Consider the following 15,983-nt stretch of genomic DNA (forward strand, 5'->3'; position numbering starts at 1 on the left):
GGGTGCCACAGCCCCATGGGGTGCTTTTGAGGTCCTTTCAAAGATGTCTCAGGGTATGAAGCAATATTAGCACTGCCAGGTATAAAAACATGATTCAGAAGATCAACCCAGAGACTTCAAATAGAAATCTTTAGTGTTAAAACAGTTTTGATACATTGTGGGGTTTCTGGGTTCTTTGTAACAGCAGACCTGCTCTATTACTTTTCTGCACTCAAAAATGAGTGAAAACTATAAGCAGGCTTTTTCCAAATGGGGCCTTAAGTCTATCTTTAATCTGAAAATGTTGAGAACCACTGCCCTACACACTAGCATAGGTGCTGTACCAGCAGTAGGATCACACTAGAGAACCCTGTATTTGGTCTGCAGGAAAAGCTGTACCTCACTGGAACATGCCTGCAGAGTGATAGAGCTAGGTCCTGCCTGTGGGCACCCTGCAGTGACTTCTGACTTGCATATGGCAATGGCCAGAGGCACTACAGATTTCTTGCTCCAGTGCCCTCCTTCACTGCCTGCTTTTGTTGGTGACAGGGTAACGGACGCTGTCTTTAACTTCCTGCTGGTCTGGTACTACTGCACCCTCACAATCCGAGAGAGCATCTTAATCAACAATGGATCCAAGTGAGTATAGCTCTCTTTGCCCAGTTTCAGAAAATAAAGTTGCCTGAAGATTGGGATACTTTGAGCTAGGTAATCCTTACCTGATACAGTAGACTTTTTCCAGGGGCTCTGACCCTCAAGCCTGGTCCAAGCTCCTCAAAGGAGCAGATGAAAGAACCTCCTACTTAGGATGCAGCATCTTTGCTCATGAGACTTGCTCTTTGCTGTGAGGGAGATTGTATATGAGCTCCCCCACAATGAACTCATATACAAACAGTGAGAACAAACAGTACCTTTAAGCAGCAGTTACAGCAGATTGGCATCTCTAATTATAACCCTTGGTATCAGTCTGTGGCTCTTGTCCTGTGTGACTTAACAGTCCCAGCTGAGCATCTTCTCTGGGTGAATTAGATCAGGGTGGGTGGCTGATTTTCCCAGGCTGTAGGTGATGAACATGAGAGCCTGGCCCTGAGCATCAGTTACATTGGTTCAGGGCTCTAATTCTGGCTTTCCTTCTTTTATCTCTCTGCAATTCCAGGATTAAAGGCTGGTGGGTTTTGCATCATTACATCTCCACCTTTCTCTCAGGTGTCATGCTGACTTGGTGAGTCTCTGTTCACATTGTCCTGCTTTGCTTCTCTTTCCTGGTGCACAGGTGATTCTCAGAGAGAGAGCTTGCCCATCGTAGCATACATCCTTAAAACCCTTAGATCTTTTGGACAGAAGAGGAGCCATTAGTGATATTTACAGTTGGGTTTGGCCCCTCCCCTGTCCCCAGGCAAGGACTAGCTTATCAGTTGATACTGTCCAGGGGACAAAACGCCTGACACTTCCTAGGTTTTATCATGCTTACTTGATCCTTGTTGATAGAGGCTGTAGCTTCTGGTCTCTTATGTCCTCGTACGCTAGCAGGGATTGTCTCATCTGTCAACTTTTGGCCTAGCAGTAGTTCTGTTTGTCCAAGTTGCTTCGAAACCCTAGCAAATTACACAGACCCACCACTGGTGTTTCAATTTGTAGTGGGAGAGCAAAAGCCAGGTGTGCTCTGGCATCAACTGTCAAATATAAAATGGGCAGGTAATGCAGTCAGGTGCCACTGGAGTTGGCTGCATCTGGTAGCTCATCCAAGTGTGTCCCAGCCAGTGTCTTCTTTCTTGTAGGCCAGATGGGTTGATGTACCAGAAGTTCCGAAACCAATTCCTCTCCTTCTCCATGTATCAGAGTAAGTGCTGGTGGTCTCTGTGACAGGGAGGGCTTGAGGGGGAAATCTTGGCTGTTCAGAACCCCCTTCTGCAGCTGGTGTCTGGAGGCAGGTCCAGTCTCTGCCTTTTGTTTTGACCAAGCTCTCCATCTAGTCTGAAGCACTTGCTGGCCTAGGCCTAGGTATAAACTATCCCCTGTAGAACATCCCTTGATATACATGTGTTCTTACAATGAACAACCACAGATGTCATTTAACAGAGTTTTTCAGTGCTCTTAGCTTGTGGGGGGCAGTGAGTGCTTCTGCTGTGGCGGTGTCCCCGTCATCATAGGGACAGCTTGTGGTGTGTTTGCCGTAGTAGTTGCCTTCAGCTGTCCAGTGACACTCCTCAGGCCAGCAGGTGAGAGACTGATGGGTCTGAAACCTCCACAGAATGGTGATCTCTCAGGTTTCAGCACTTTCCTAAAGTACTCCCTAGCCTTGCTGTGTCTGCACACAAGCCTGTGATGCTGCTGTCTTACCTGCAGAGCAGCAGGAATGATGTCTGTTGTCTTGCTTTGCACCTCCTCCACATCAAACCTTCCCCTTCCCATTAGGCCTTCTGGATAAGACACCAGCTCTTTGCTGATCTGAGAGACTTGACTTCTGGTCCCAGTTCTGAGCTTGTATTGACTGAGAAAGCAGCAGAGGGCTTAGCCCCATCTGGCTCCTATCCTCCTCATACTGTTGTTCTCATGCCCAGTTCTTCCTGCCTTGCAGGCTTTGTGCAGTTCCTCCAGTACTACTATCAGAGTGGCTGCCTGTATCGGCTCCGAGCACTCGGGGAGAGACATAACATGGATCTCACTGTGGGTAAGTTGAGTTTCTAGTCTGTCCCCCTTTCCCCTCCCCACAAACTGTTGTAGCCAAATCAAACTGACCCCTAATGGCAGGAAGCTGCAATCTAATATCAGAGTGACTCTCAAAGCAGCCAGGCGTGTTTGAGGAGCATGATGTTCAGAGCAGGCAGCCTTTTGACTTCTCAGTCCCTCGCACCTGATCCTGATCTTTGTGGTGATGAGGAATGTCTGTCCTTTTCTCAGTCTCAGAGCAATAACTTGGGCCTTGCAGGGTATCCCTGTCCTGGAATCAGCTCTAGGTGGCTCACTGCTGGGAATGGTTGTGGTGATACATGAACAGGAAGCCACCGGCAGCCCTCTGTCTGCTGGGGGAGGTGTTGTAGTGCATGGATGGGAGCATGAGTTAGTTAATTTCACAGGAATGGTCTATGTTGCACTGTCTTCAAGTTCCACATAGTAGTAGTAAAGCTGTAAAGAACTCAGCTCCCATGTTCCATTGAATTGCAAGGATGCCATGTAAGCCCTGTTCATTGTCCTTTCCCTGCAGAGGGCTTCCAGTCCTGGATGTGGAGGGGTCTCACTTTCTTGCTTCCATTCCTTTTCTTTGGGCATGTGAGTATGTGTGCCCCACTCCATATGGCAGGGTGTCTCCCTGTTAGCAAAGACAGAGCTGGGACAACAACCCATGTTTCCTTTTAGCCCAGTCATGTGCTTGGCCGGAAACAGGAAATTGGGAAATGGTTGCTTCATGACCAGAGCACCGCAGCAGCATGGCTTTTTGTTTTTTAACAAGGGGGAAAACTAACACTCGCTCCTACTTCAGCTTTGACAGTAAGTCCTTGGGTCCAAGGTCATGTTGCCTTTCAGAAGCCTCATTGACATGGGTCCCTAAATCACCTCTGAAAATGGAACTTGGCCAGAGGTGTTTCTGGAAACCTAAAATCTCATCTGTATTCTTCCTAGTAAAACTCCTTTTGTGACTGATGGGAGAAATGCAAATAATCAGGTTCGTGCCAAGTTCCTGAGACCAGATGGCCCAAGAAGGGGATTATTTTTTTTAAAATCCCATGACAGGGTTTTCTTTCTGTTTGGGGCCTCTGAAAATCCCAACTGTAACCTTCTCCTTGCCCTGTAAGGTTGGCATCCAGGGCTGACTGAGCTGGACAGGTGTTTATGTAACAGGATTTGGGTCTGATGAAGCTGGGCTGTTACATGTCAATGCTGGGTTGGCTGTACCCTCATCTTCACAAAAGCAGAAATGCCTGTTAATGATGACCCTGCTGTGTCTCCTGCAGTTTTGGCAGCTTTACAATGCAATCACCCTCTTCCGCCTGGCCAGACACCCAGAATGCAAGGAGTGGCAGGGGAGCTAAGGGAATGGAAGGGGGGGGAAGTGGGGGGCATTTCCAACTTCATTCTTTGGAACATCTGATGCCTTGGAGGCCTTGCCTGCTTCACCTTCTTTCAAATGCCCAGTTGCATAAGATTACCAGGCAGGGCACAAACAGTAGTGAGCCTGTGGTGGGTACAGGAGCTTTGCTGGTCCTAAGGCCCAGGTGATGCTGTGACACTTCTCAGCTGTGGCTCTTGCTGGCTGGTCTGATTGCTCCATGTCACAGTTAGCCCCAGGTAGCCTTGCTTCATCCTTTCACTTCCAGGGGTGTTGACAAAAAAGCCTAGATGTGCTGGGAGACAGGTATGGGGTCTCAAAGGCAGACATAGCAGCTGAATGGAGCCTTTGGTCTCTGGAACAGCTGTGGGATGTGCCACTGTGGCAGCTTCTCTGACCTGATGGGCTTTCACTTGAGCCTTTTTGGACTGGAAGGACTCTGCCACTTGCTCTTATTGGATTAATTCTTCTAATCTATTCCTGCCTAATTTTGCCTTTTGATCCTGCAGGTTCTCATGTGTGGGCTCCCTTTCCTGATCCTCTTCCTAGGGAATTTCTCCACCACCCTGAGAGTTGTCCACCAGAAATTCCAGAATCAGAATAAAGAGCCTAAGAGGAAATAGGAGATTCAGACAGAGCCACGCTCTCACCATTCTGCTGCCTCCTTGCCACATTCTAGTTGTTGCCATCCAGACTCTTCTCATGCTTGTTTCCCCACTCCTCAGAGGCTTGCAGCTCAGTGTTGAGCAGCCGGGCCTCTGAACCAAACCTCAGATGAATGTACACTTATGAAAACCAAACTGCTGTTTTAACAGACAGAACTGTGGTACAGCGCTCACTCCCCTTCCCTGTCCAGAGCCAGCATTGCTTGCTGAGACACTAAACTGGGAGCTAGAGGATCAGAGACCTTGTTCGTTGTTCCACGTTTCCCCCGTTGACAGTTAGTGCATCTCCATTCTCTGCTGCTTCAGAAATGCAGTGTGGAATGGAGGGCCCTTAATCCAGCCCATCAGGCCCACCTCTGCTGGCTGAGATGTTGATATGACCACTCTGCAAGGTGCTCAAGCCAAGCCCCTTCCCATAGTTACCCAGATAACTCCAGCCTTTGCCTTTTTTCAAGTAGCCACAGAACTGAACTCCTCAGCAGAAGTTGGGGGATGCCTCTTTTTGGTCATCTCCTACTGTGCAGTATTCTCACTCCTGGCTTCTGCTCTGAACACTCTAAAGAGCTGTTGAGCTCATCTGGGGGGCCACCTCCAGCCTTGAACCTGCCTGTAGTATCCCATTCCAACTCCATGGTGTCTACCCTAGTGGAAAAGCATACAGAGACACCTTAAGAAAACACCCCAGCTCTGCCTTAAGTAACTTTCTCCTTTCCTTGGCATGAGGCAACTTGCATGGAACCAGGGCCCTGTCAATCTGCTGCTGAGCTCCCCAAGACATTCTTCAGTCCATGGGAGATTGAGTGATGGAGGAAGCTAGAGCTGCTTTGTGGATGGAGCAGGAGCCCACAGAGCATAGGTGCATTTTTGGCAACATCTGTTTGGCAGTGGGAGACCAATGCTAGAGGAGCATTAAAGCTTTTCCTCCAGTGGTGTCAGCTGGCCTTCATCCTCTGCAGAAGAAAGGCTGCTGCTAAACCATTCTGGCAGCATCAGGAAGCCTTAAGAGTTCTGGATCCCAGGATGATACAGGAAGTGGTGCATTCCCTGCCATCCCATAAGTCCAGAGGGCAACAGGAGCAGAGAGGAAGGAGTTGATGCCAAAACCATAAAGGGATAAAATGTGTGCATGTTTGTGTTGTGTAGCTGGTTCTAGATAATAGCTGGATTTTGTTATGTGCTTGGTTGCCATATTAGTCATGGCAGAGGATGGACAAAGCTCCAGTCCCTTGGGGCTGGACTCCCAAACCTACATTGGAGCCACTGTCCTCTCATCCACATCCTATTGAAATGAAGTCCTGTAGAAGTTTGTTCAGGTAATGAGCTTTTAGATTTTTGTGAAGATGTGTCCTGGAGTGTATTTGTCAATACCTGTATTAGAAACATGTCTCCTTTTTATAGGAAGCTCATCCAAAATAAAGGAAGGGGAAGATGCCTTCAAATGACAGCTCTTTTTTGAGTCGCCCTTAATTTAAATTCAACGTACAATTCAGCACTGGCTAAGCCTTGCAGCATGAAAGCAGGGCAGGGGATGCTTTTAAGGAAAGGAAGAGTCCTAAGCTTACTGACCTCATAAGTTTCTAGTGCCTAGGACCAGAAGCTGCATCTGTGCCACAACAAATTCCTGTGCTACTGTAGAAGGGTGGTGGGGACAAAAGGAGGTGACTACACAGCGCCCCCTCTAGCAAGGTGCTTAGACTTATGCTGTTGTATAGCTGGGGAAGTAGAACTACAGAATCTGAGGCTGGTGAGCCAGCTGCAAGTAGTTTGTCTTCTCTCTAAGGGGCAAAGACTTCCCCCCTCTTCCAATAGGCTGTGCAGTCCTGGCTTGAAGAAGGAAGCAAGCAAACAGGATCAGGGGGAGCAGTTTTTAGTGATGGTGCAAATTCCTCAGAGCTCTGTTGTACCCTGATGCATTCCCTCTCGAGATGCCAGGCTCTGGTGGTCTGAAAGGCAATGAACTCTTGCTTGCAGCAGAGGCTGTGGGGTTGCTTGCTGTACCCTTGCAGCTGGCACAGGTGCTGTACTTGGAAAGGGAAATAGTTTTCATTCCTTTTCCTCTAGTATCCTCAAACAGAAGCAAAAGCTTCTAGCTACTTCACCACATTTTGTCATTGTTTTGAAGATATTGAGTCCACTCTCCCTGTAAATATTCTTTTCCATGAACATTGATTTCTTCTTCTACCTGTTGACTCCAGCTGTGCATTCACCCAAAACTCTTAGCGCCATGAGTTTCCCTGACACCTTTCAACCATTAAACAGTCTGTTTTCCCCCCTCCCCATCAGCTATCCACCGAAAGCTTGGTGGGTGCTCCAATGAAGGAGAGGCCTGGGGTCAGCAAAGGAGGCAAGACTCCCAAAATGACAGCAGTCTTAAAAAAGGTCTGAGGTCACATTTCAGACAGGCTTGCACCCTAGTGGGATTTTATTCACATTGGGGTGCTCCAGTATTGCTTGAAAAGCAGTTTTGTTTTGGAGTTCTTTGCCTTTTTTTAACATTTAAAAAATGAGTCAATAATATGACTGACAGTTACTGAGAAAGAAACCCATCCCTAAGGGTGGGTTATGACTTTAAAACTTTTTAGACAAAAACTGTTTCCCATAATTCTGACTGCCCCTAGCACAAGAGTCAGGAGCCTGAAACCTTTGTTCAGTGCCCCTAGGATGAGCCCATGCTGGCTCCTGTGTGGAACCACACTGCTGCTGTACTCTGAGCAATGTCCACTGCTGATTTCTCCATTTTACAGGTGGGGAGTTTGGTCACGGGAAAGTCAGTGCAGAGCAGGGACTTCAGCCTGGTTCCTAGGTCAGGTCCTTTTACAGGTCAACTTTAAATCCCTTGTTGTGAGGAAGCCGTGCCCTGTAACTGTTTTCTCCTCGGAGTCGTAAAGGAAGAGGGTATCTATCTCCCCATCCCAGTGAGGGGAACGTTGCTGACTGGGAGCCTGTCAAAGCTCTTGCCCCTTTCCCTTTCATGTTTGTTTTTTCCCTTCGCTGAAATGAAGCAAAGGAAGCTAGTGTGAGGGGGCAAAATAAACTGTTTTATTCTGAGGGCAAAAGTACATTTAAAATTATTTACATTCGTGGGACAACCTCTAATACAGCTTGGTGCACAATGAAGTCTTATACAGACGGACATAAAAGAAAACCACCCCCTGTGACCACACATTGCAAAAGGCACGCGGGGTGGTGGCTCACAACCACTCAGGAGGAGCATGGCTCTTCCAGGCAGCTACTGGGAATGAAGTACCTGCTCCTCAGGGGGCTTCTGCCATTTTCCCTCCTGCCACAATGTAACCATGGCAACAAGTTTTAATGGGCAGAGGTGGAGCAGCAGCAGCATCCCTGACCTGTGTGCACTGGGCAGAGGAGCCTCAAGGCCCAAGAGCTGGTTGTGCTCTGTCCTTGGGGGCAGTGACCTCAAGCAGCTGCTGCCAGCACTCCCTCCCCTGGCCCTGTCCTCCAGGGACTGTCCGTGAGTGAAGGGGGAAGTGTGCGCTGTCCGAGTTCACTGAGGGCATATCACCACACTGGCACTGCAGGGCAGGCATACCTGAGTTAGTTCAGATGCAACAACCAGTTTAGCCTCAGCAACCTGGTGCAGACTCCTTTGCCCCACTCTTGGGCAAGGCAAGTTGGTGCATGCAGCCCTGCTGCTGGTACTGAGGCTACCTCTGGTGTGCCTACAAGACACGCAGCCAATGGGAGTGAGCAAGTCCTGTCTCTACAGCACCATAGTAGCCAATTTTACTGTTAAGACCTAGAACCAAGTGGTTTTCAAATGGGGGAAGGGGAAATGCCCTCAGTGAGAGTTTTGTCCTACCTATACCAGCAGAGAGAGAGAACATTATTGACAGCCTCACACCTTGGATAGCATAAGTAGGGCCCAAGCCTCAGGGTGTTAGCTGGGAGCCAAGAGCAAAATTCATCCCCAGAATCAGAAGTGCAGAGAGCAAGTCGCAGCAATGGGCCACAAAACCATCTGTACAATCAGTGTGACCAGGGGGCGTGGGCAGCTTACACAAGAACCATTTCATCCTTGCCAAGCTTGTTCAGCTACTACCACACCTGCACAGGCCAGGGTAAGACCCCACGAGCGCACGGACTCACGGCCAGCTAGCTCCTGGCTCGGGTTAAGGCCACAGTCGAATTTCAGAGGGCGCCGACTCAGCTTTGGCAGGCTGGTGCCAGCGCTCTGTCCAAGCAGCCGCAAGCAGAGCCCAAGCAGACTGCCCAGTCACAGTGACAGCGGCAGCACGCCCCTGTTTGTTAAGCTACTGGACAGCAAGATAAGAGCAGCACTTTGCACATGACACCTAGTGCAGGGCCCTGGGGCAGACTGAGCACAGAATATCCAGCCTCACGTTGCCCTAGAAACACCCAGGGTTTGGCAGGGCTGACTGAGCCATGAGCCTCTGCCTATCCTCTAAGCCTCTAGCAGTGGAGGTTTGTACTGAAGGTGCTCAAGTGAGCTGTACAGCAGAGCACCCAGCTGGGCTCCATACTGGTTAAGTGTAAACACCAAAAGGGAACTTGAGCTTTTGATCTATGCCCTACTTATTGCCTAACATTGCTACTGGGTCTGTTAAAAACCTCAGAACCTCCAGGGTCTGGGTCTGGTCTGCCCATGAGGCAGAAAATGGCCATATCAAAGCCAGGGAGCACATGTCCACTTGCTCCACACTAGCATAAAGGAAATGGTTCAACATAAAGGCTGCTCACAGGGAGAGGGCTTGGTCATTGGAAGTGAGGCAGACAGGTGCAGGAAGGGACCCCTCAGCCAGGTCACTTCCTACCAGAGCAGGAAAAACAACTTGTGGCAGAGGATGAGGGTGAATGCCCTAGCAAGTGGTTCACAACTCTGGACATAATGCTCTGGGACAGGTGCATCTGCCCTCCTCTGACAAGCTCGCCTTGCCATGCACCACATGCTCTAAACACCAAAACAGGGACTGAAACAAAGAGCTCCTTCTGGGTCTCTAGACAAGCCCATCTATCCCTACTAGAGGTGTCTCCCTAAAAGAATCCCAAAGGAGTTCCAGCAGCTACAACCACCCCACCCCTCCCAGGGGTCTACTGTAAACAGTCTAGTGCAGAGAAGGCAGAGAATTAGAAAGGGACAATTACTGGGGAGTAGTTAGCTATTCTTTAGTTTAGTTCTGTTCACATGCTCTTGCAATGGCTGGGGCAGGTGCCCTTTGTGTCCTGTCTGGCAGTCACCTCGGAATCCTTCCTCTCCCTCACCTAGTCAGCCCAGCTCTAGCTCCAGACGTCCATGGAGTACCGGCCCTTGGTCATCAGCTTCTTTACATAGTCCACAGCTTGAGGCTGGCTCATGTTCCCATACTCAGCCACGATCTCGTAGAACGTGTTTTGCACATCACGAGCCATGTTGCGAGCGTCACTGGAACAATAGAAGCATGGGGAGGACATGAGGGAGGGATGGCATTGCATGTCCTGCCACCCACCCTGGCTGGTTGACAACCAGCTTGGCATCCCCAGACATAGCACCCAGACAGAAGTTTGCAATCTCAGGGATATGATGTCCTGCAAGAGCCAACAGCTGGACAGACAGTATGAAGGGACCAGATCTCCTATATTTGGTGCTACCCCATATGCTGCATATACCCATGTTTGTGGATGAAGGTAGTTTAGCCTGGACCCCAGACACAGCCAAGCAGCAGGAGGGCATCCCTGAACTCCAGCTAGTAAATGTAGTCAGACAATGGAACCAGTGAACAAGGGGAGTTGTGAATTCTTGCCTTGGAGGTTTTTGAGGAGAGAATGGAGGCCCCTGCCTGGGTTGGCTTAGGAACAATGAATCCTGCATCTGTGCAGGGTGTCAGACTGATGATCCCTGAGGTTCTTCCAGCCCTGTAGTCTAAGTCTTAGGTCTGAGGAGCTCAGTTCCAGCCTGGCAGGTTCGAAAGGACACTGCACAGGCAGCTGCTGTGTGACAGGGTGTGCATGAGTTCAGATAGAGCCAATGTCTTTACAGTGCAGGGGCCCTCACCTCCATAAGGCAAGAAGCATCCCTAGGTTCTCCTAGGAAGGCAATCCTGGGAAGCTGGCACAGAGGGGAGGGGGCCTGCTGAGCCAAGGGCTATTCAGTAAGTCAGTGGCAGAGCTTAAGGATGGTGGCTAGGGAGCCCATGCTTCATGCCACCGTCATCCCATCCTCAATACAGTCCCTAGATCATAATGCTTCCCCAGCCTGGCCCTACTTCCTTGGCAGTCATCCTCTCTTCCTACCCCAGAATACCCGCTCCCCCAAGCATATCCCAGCTAGCCTCTGGAATTCCTATTGCTTCAGTGAGCCAGCTCCTGACATACAATTCAGTCCCCACTCTCAGGAGCAGGGCCTGGCCTGCCTACCTAGTGCAGACAGTAAATCAACCAACAATACTGTCAATTAGCCCACAGAGCAGCTGAAAGGGCTTTCTTTCAAATATACCCCTTGGCTCACTTTCCTCTGCTACACCTATTTTTCTACCCTTCCTTTCAATGTGTTCCCCATCCTTTCCCCCCAGCTCAGCAAGGCTCTTCCTGATAGAAACACTTGGACAACTCTTCTCATGTTTCTGCAAGTAGCCTCCCAAAGTAGCAACGTATGTACTGTGGTCCTGCCTAGAAGTTTAGTTCTGCTTGGGCTGTTCAAAAACATGGTTATGAAGACTTTGCCTCCACAGAACCAAGAGGCTAAAGAGGGGCAGACTGAGGGGAAGCTTGCTCAGGGAATCTACATGATTTTTTCCAGATGCAGGGAACAGAATCCACATGTCCTGACTCCCAGGCGCTGCTCTGATCTTCAGGCTGTGCTATGTCACTGCAGTAAGAAACATACTGGGAACCCCTTGCACTGTTATGTGTCCCCCAACACTTCTACAGGGCGCTACACAGCCCAGAGTCAGTCCACACTGACAAGGTGATGCTCAGGACAAGTTGACACCAGGTGGACACAGTGCCAAGGGCCCAGCTGTCCTCCCAGGATAACTCCAAGGCCCAGCTTCCCCCACCTCCCCTGACACACACCCAATATTGGGCCAGCCTTGCTTTGTGCACAGTTTAATGGCTTTGTTCCTGCTTCATATGCACAGGGAGTTGCAAGAAACCCAATTCATTGGGTAGGAGTGAGCCTAGCCATGGAAGGAAAGAAAAAACGTGGGATTGGGAGGGGTCCCCTGAGCCATCGAGACCAATCCCTAAACTGCCACCTCAAATCCTTATACACAAGGCACCAAACCCTCAACACTAGGAGCACCCTATATTGTGCCACATGCAAAAAGCAGGGTAGATAAGGGCACTGGGCAATGCTCTGCCACTGCAAACAATAGTGTTCTCCACTAAGTAAATCAATGTGCAATGTCCTGGTAAAACCACCTGTCTCAGTCCTCTGGGATTAGGAACCTACGGCAGGAATCCCCACAGGAATCCATTGTGCAAATGTCACCATTCCTCGCAATATGTTACACCTCTGACATCCATGCAGCCCCTCTGGGAGTGTACCCCTTCTGCTCTAGATCATTGACTATCCTCTCCCCAGCTTTTTTTGGCTCCACAACTGAAAGATGAGCTCTGTTTCCTGCCACAGTTTCCCCAGCAGCTCTGAATAATTTCTGGTCCCTCTGGTCCCTGCAAAGCACTAAACCAGCATGTGCTTTGCAGGGACACAAGTCAGCCTTTTCAAAACAAACTAACACTTGTTAGTTGATGGGAGTACAACATTTTAGGGTCCTCAGGTTAGGATGGAAACAGAAGGCTCACAGGCACATCCATGCTGGCAGTGTTACTTGCCTCTGCATTCTACAACATGTAGCATTGCCCCAGTCCCACTGCACCGTGGAGCTTTCTGTGTGACCAATTCTGCTCACTCCTCTGGTCAGAGTGGTCCCTCTGCCCAGCCTCCCTTGGGTACTAGTCACTGCAAGTTAAATCTCAGACTATCTATTCGTTTATATACAGTCCATTCAAACCAACCCAGGCACACTGTCTCCCCTCAGACAGGGGAAGAGAGACCACCCTTGATCATCCAAGGTTGCTACAATACAGAAATCTCTGACAGGCTCCACCTCAGCCAGGAACCATGGTACCACTATTAAATCTGCAAGAGTTCTGTCTGGGAACCCAGGTATCCCCCCACCACCAGGGGACTTACCCACACACGTAGATATGAGCATTTCCCTCATGGATCAGCTTCCAGACACCTTCTTTGTTTTGTTTCAATAAGTGCTGAACATAAACCTGGCAGAAAAAGGCTGAGTTGAGAAAGGGAAGGAGAGAAGGGCAGGCCCAGGTGCCAGACACCACACCCAGTTGGCTGCAGCACCACTAGGGAAGGAAAACCCCCAAACCCACAGAGAGGATCTGGGCATGTCTAACCCACTCCTGCACCAACAGCTGAACTACAGGGTAGCAAGGGGAAAGCTGGGTTTAGAGATGGCGCTCTGGGAAATCAGGAGAGGTTATGGCACATTCCCCACACACCTCCAGAACAGAACACGAAACTAAATGACCAGCCAGGCACATTATAAACAGGGTGTGTGGGCCTTGCTCTAAAGCACAAGCCAGAGGCCACTTTGCTGCAGCAAAGATACCAGGTACCAGGTGGAGCATAGCCTGGGCAGGCCTGTGAGCTCACATGGTCCTCCCCCATAAGATGGTGCAGTGGGGCACCTGCCTGCCCTTTTCAGCTCTTCCAGTTTGGAGGCAGCACACACAGCCAAGCCTCCCACAATGGATGAGGAAAGTTGTCCTGAGGCTCAGCCAAGCGGAGGAAGGCACTGGGAGTCTCTGCTGCGTGTTACCTTTTGAGCCTGGTCCCTGGAGAAGGCAACGTTAAGCTGGGTGAGGGCTCCCTCCTTGTGGAACTGGGTGAGCTCCTCTCGGTAGAGGTAATCCTCTTTTTCATGGCGACAGCCATAGTACAGCACTGTGTCACCAACCTCCTTGCCTGGAACACAGCACGTAACCATTATATCATTCTTCTGACTCCCCAGGGCTGTCAAGTGACTTTTCCCACACCCATCACCATAGCATATGAGCACCTCACAGCCTGATGTGTTTGTTCTAACAATCCAAGTGACATTTGCTAGTGGTACTACCCCCATTTTGTGAATGGGAAACTGAGACAGATCCACAAAAGGTATCTAAGCACCTAATTCTCATTTTGTTGTTTGGGGACCTGAGCCTAAGCAACTTAGCCAAAGTTACAAGCAGAGTTTGTGGCACAGCAGGGAATTGAACCTAAGACCCCAAGTAGTAGGTTCCTAACTACTGTACCCTCCCCTCCCATCCTAACATGACCACAGGAAGCTGGTTGAATCCCTGCTCCCAGACAGCCTTTTCGCACCAGCTGCCACATAACTTCATTCTAAACTTTGCCAAAAGAGCATTGTCTGGCTGCATCTATCAGTGTGACCTCAGTGAAGTCAACAAAATGAACAGCGTCTGCCTGGCAGCAGTTCAAGCCGAAATCACTGCTGACCACATCACGCTCTCTCCCACTTCCTGATGCGGTCACCTGAAGACCTTGTATCATGGTTGTGAAATATCTCCTTGCCCAGCCACCTTCCTCTTTCACACCCACCATGCTGCCCTCATTTCTAATTCAAAGGAATGAAGCAATATTCCTGCATTGCTTCTGTGACAACCCAGCAGCCCAAACATGGACCATCTATAGCTACAGGAATCAAGCTGCTGTCTCATTGTTGGGCCCAAAGAAAGGAAAGGGGACTTGTTTCAACCTTTCCTGACTGTGTGGTACAGTGAGGTGTGCATCTTGGATGAAGTATTACAGTGATGAGCTCCACAAAAAAGCCATGGAAAGCACTAAGTTTGGAACCCAATCAGGAGCAAGCCACAGGCACTGGGATAAAGTTCTCAGGTCTGAAACCCAAAGAGAGATTTTGTTCTGAAGATTTCCACTGTTTGCTGGTAGTGACAAGGTGATGAACACAACCTATGGCCACCTGAGGGCAGCCCTGGGACTAGATGATCCAATATAAAGACTGTACTTTTTCCATGCTCACCTTGCTGCTTCAGCCAGGCACGTTCTTGAATGAAGCCAATGAAAGGGGCAATCCCAGTTCCAGGCCCAATCATGATAACAGGTGTGCTGGGTTTGAAAGGCAACCGGAACTGCGACTTCCTGACATACATGGGCACTAAGGACTTGTTCCCATTTTCATTAGGCACCTTGTTCTTCAGCCAGGTGGTGGCCACTCCCTTGTTCACACGGCCAGTCTTGGTCTTGTACTCTACGGTCACAGCACAGATGTGGATGGAATTAGGGTGAACCTAAATGGGAGAAGCAAAAGCACCATCAGTTTTAGGGAAATGGTCAACTGCTGCCTGTTTATGCACCATTGCTGGTACCCAAAGGAGAAGAAAAGCCAATAATGGTAATGTTAGTGTACCAACTATTCTTCTTCAGCAGCTCTCAGCTTCTCAGCAGAGAACTTGCACAGATTCATGGGGCTTCTAGGGACCCAAGGAGATCACGTTTTGTCCAACTCCTCCTGTTCAAGACAGAACCATCCCTGTCTAAACCATCTCAGATAAGTCTGCCTAAACTGCACAATGAGAGGTCTGCTATGCCTTCTAACTGGGACTCTTGCCAGACCCCAGGCTCTGTTTCTCCCTTCAGTACAGGGTAAGTAAGCAGTCTTCAAAAGCTTTGCTACTGCCATTCCCTCCCTCCCACATTAGGAACGGGGGCAGGATTTTGTCTTCCTGTTGGATAGAAGGGACCAATTTGTGGCAAACATGATCCTGCATGTGAAAGCCGGGACTGGCTTCAAATGACATCATGATTTGTGGAGGAGTTACCTAGGACATGCTCCTTTATCCATGCCCCATGTCAGATCCCTGTGCCAAGGCATTCATCTGTTTCTCTCTGAATTACAGTTAATAGAATTTTAGATTCTGCCTTTCCTTTTTCATTAGCCAACTAGTGCAAGGCAGTGCATGTGCAACTGAGATAAAATTAGCACAAGGCTGAATTTCATCTGCCCCTTAACTCTGGTACACAAGAAATGCAGCTGGATGCTCTAGAATGGCTGTTCCTCATTCCTTTAGGGTGGCTGTGCTCCATCTTCAGCTCTTAAGATGAGAACCCATGAAACAAATAATATTCCTCTTTGGAATTTCATTTTACTCCCAAGCTATAAAAGCACAGCCTGATAGCAGTGACAGAGCTGCTGACAGCACAATGGTGGCATGGTGTGAGCAACAGTGATGAGGAAAAACCCTGAGTTTCTCAAGGACCCACTGCCCCTGTTGCCTGTGGCCAGGAC

General features: G+C 49.4%; 2 protein-coding genes across 4 annotated transcripts in view; one reads left to right on the forward strand and one right to left on the reverse strand.

Moving 5' to 3' along the window:
* TMEM120A (transmembrane protein 120A) overlaps positions 1–6,136 on the forward strand; it is a gene marked incomplete at its 5' end in the record, with an annotated part of 17,296 nt that extends 11,160 nt beyond the window's left edge. The window contains 7 exons of the mRNA XM_019511329.1: positions 529–618; positions 1,136–1,201; positions 1,758–1,819; positions 2,558–2,650; positions 3,185–3,249; positions 3,933–4,001; positions 4,537–6,136. Coding sequence (XP_019366874.1) covers positions 529–618; positions 1,136–1,201; positions 1,758–1,819; positions 2,558–2,650; positions 3,185–3,249; positions 3,933–4,001; positions 4,537–4,650 — 559 coding nt within the window. The remainder of the gene's footprint in view (positions 1–528; positions 619–1,135; positions 1,202–1,757; positions 1,820–2,557; positions 2,651–3,184; positions 3,250–3,932; positions 4,002–4,536) is intronic.
* A 1,573-nt stretch (positions 6,137–7,709) lies between these two features.
* The window catches only part of LOC109293510 (NADPH--cytochrome P450 reductase), a 73,522-nt gene continuing 65,248 nt past the window's right edge, over positions 7,710–15,983 (reverse strand). For all 3 annotated transcript variants that reach the window (XM_019511499.1, XM_019511500.1, XM_019511498.1), the window contains exons 13-16: positions 14,718–14,985; positions 13,494–13,639; positions 12,845–12,930; positions 7,710–10,093 (exon numbers count right to left, since the gene is read on the reverse strand). In XM_019511499.1, the coding sequence (XP_019367044.1) occupies positions 9,949–10,093; positions 12,845–12,930; positions 13,494–13,639; positions 14,718–14,985 (645 nt within the window). In that variant the 3' untranslated portion in view covers positions 7,710–9,948. The remainder of the gene's footprint in view (positions 10,094–12,844; positions 12,931–13,493; positions 13,640–14,717; positions 14,986–15,983) is intronic.

The sequence above is a fragment of the Gavialis gangeticus genome, unplaced genomic scaffold (genome assembly GCF_001723915.1).
Source record: "Gavialis gangeticus isolate Ggan-Ray unplaced genomic scaffold, GavGan_comp1, whole genome shotgun sequence".
NCBI lineage: Eukaryota > Metazoa > Chordata > Crocodylia > Gavialidae > Gavialis > Gavialis gangeticus.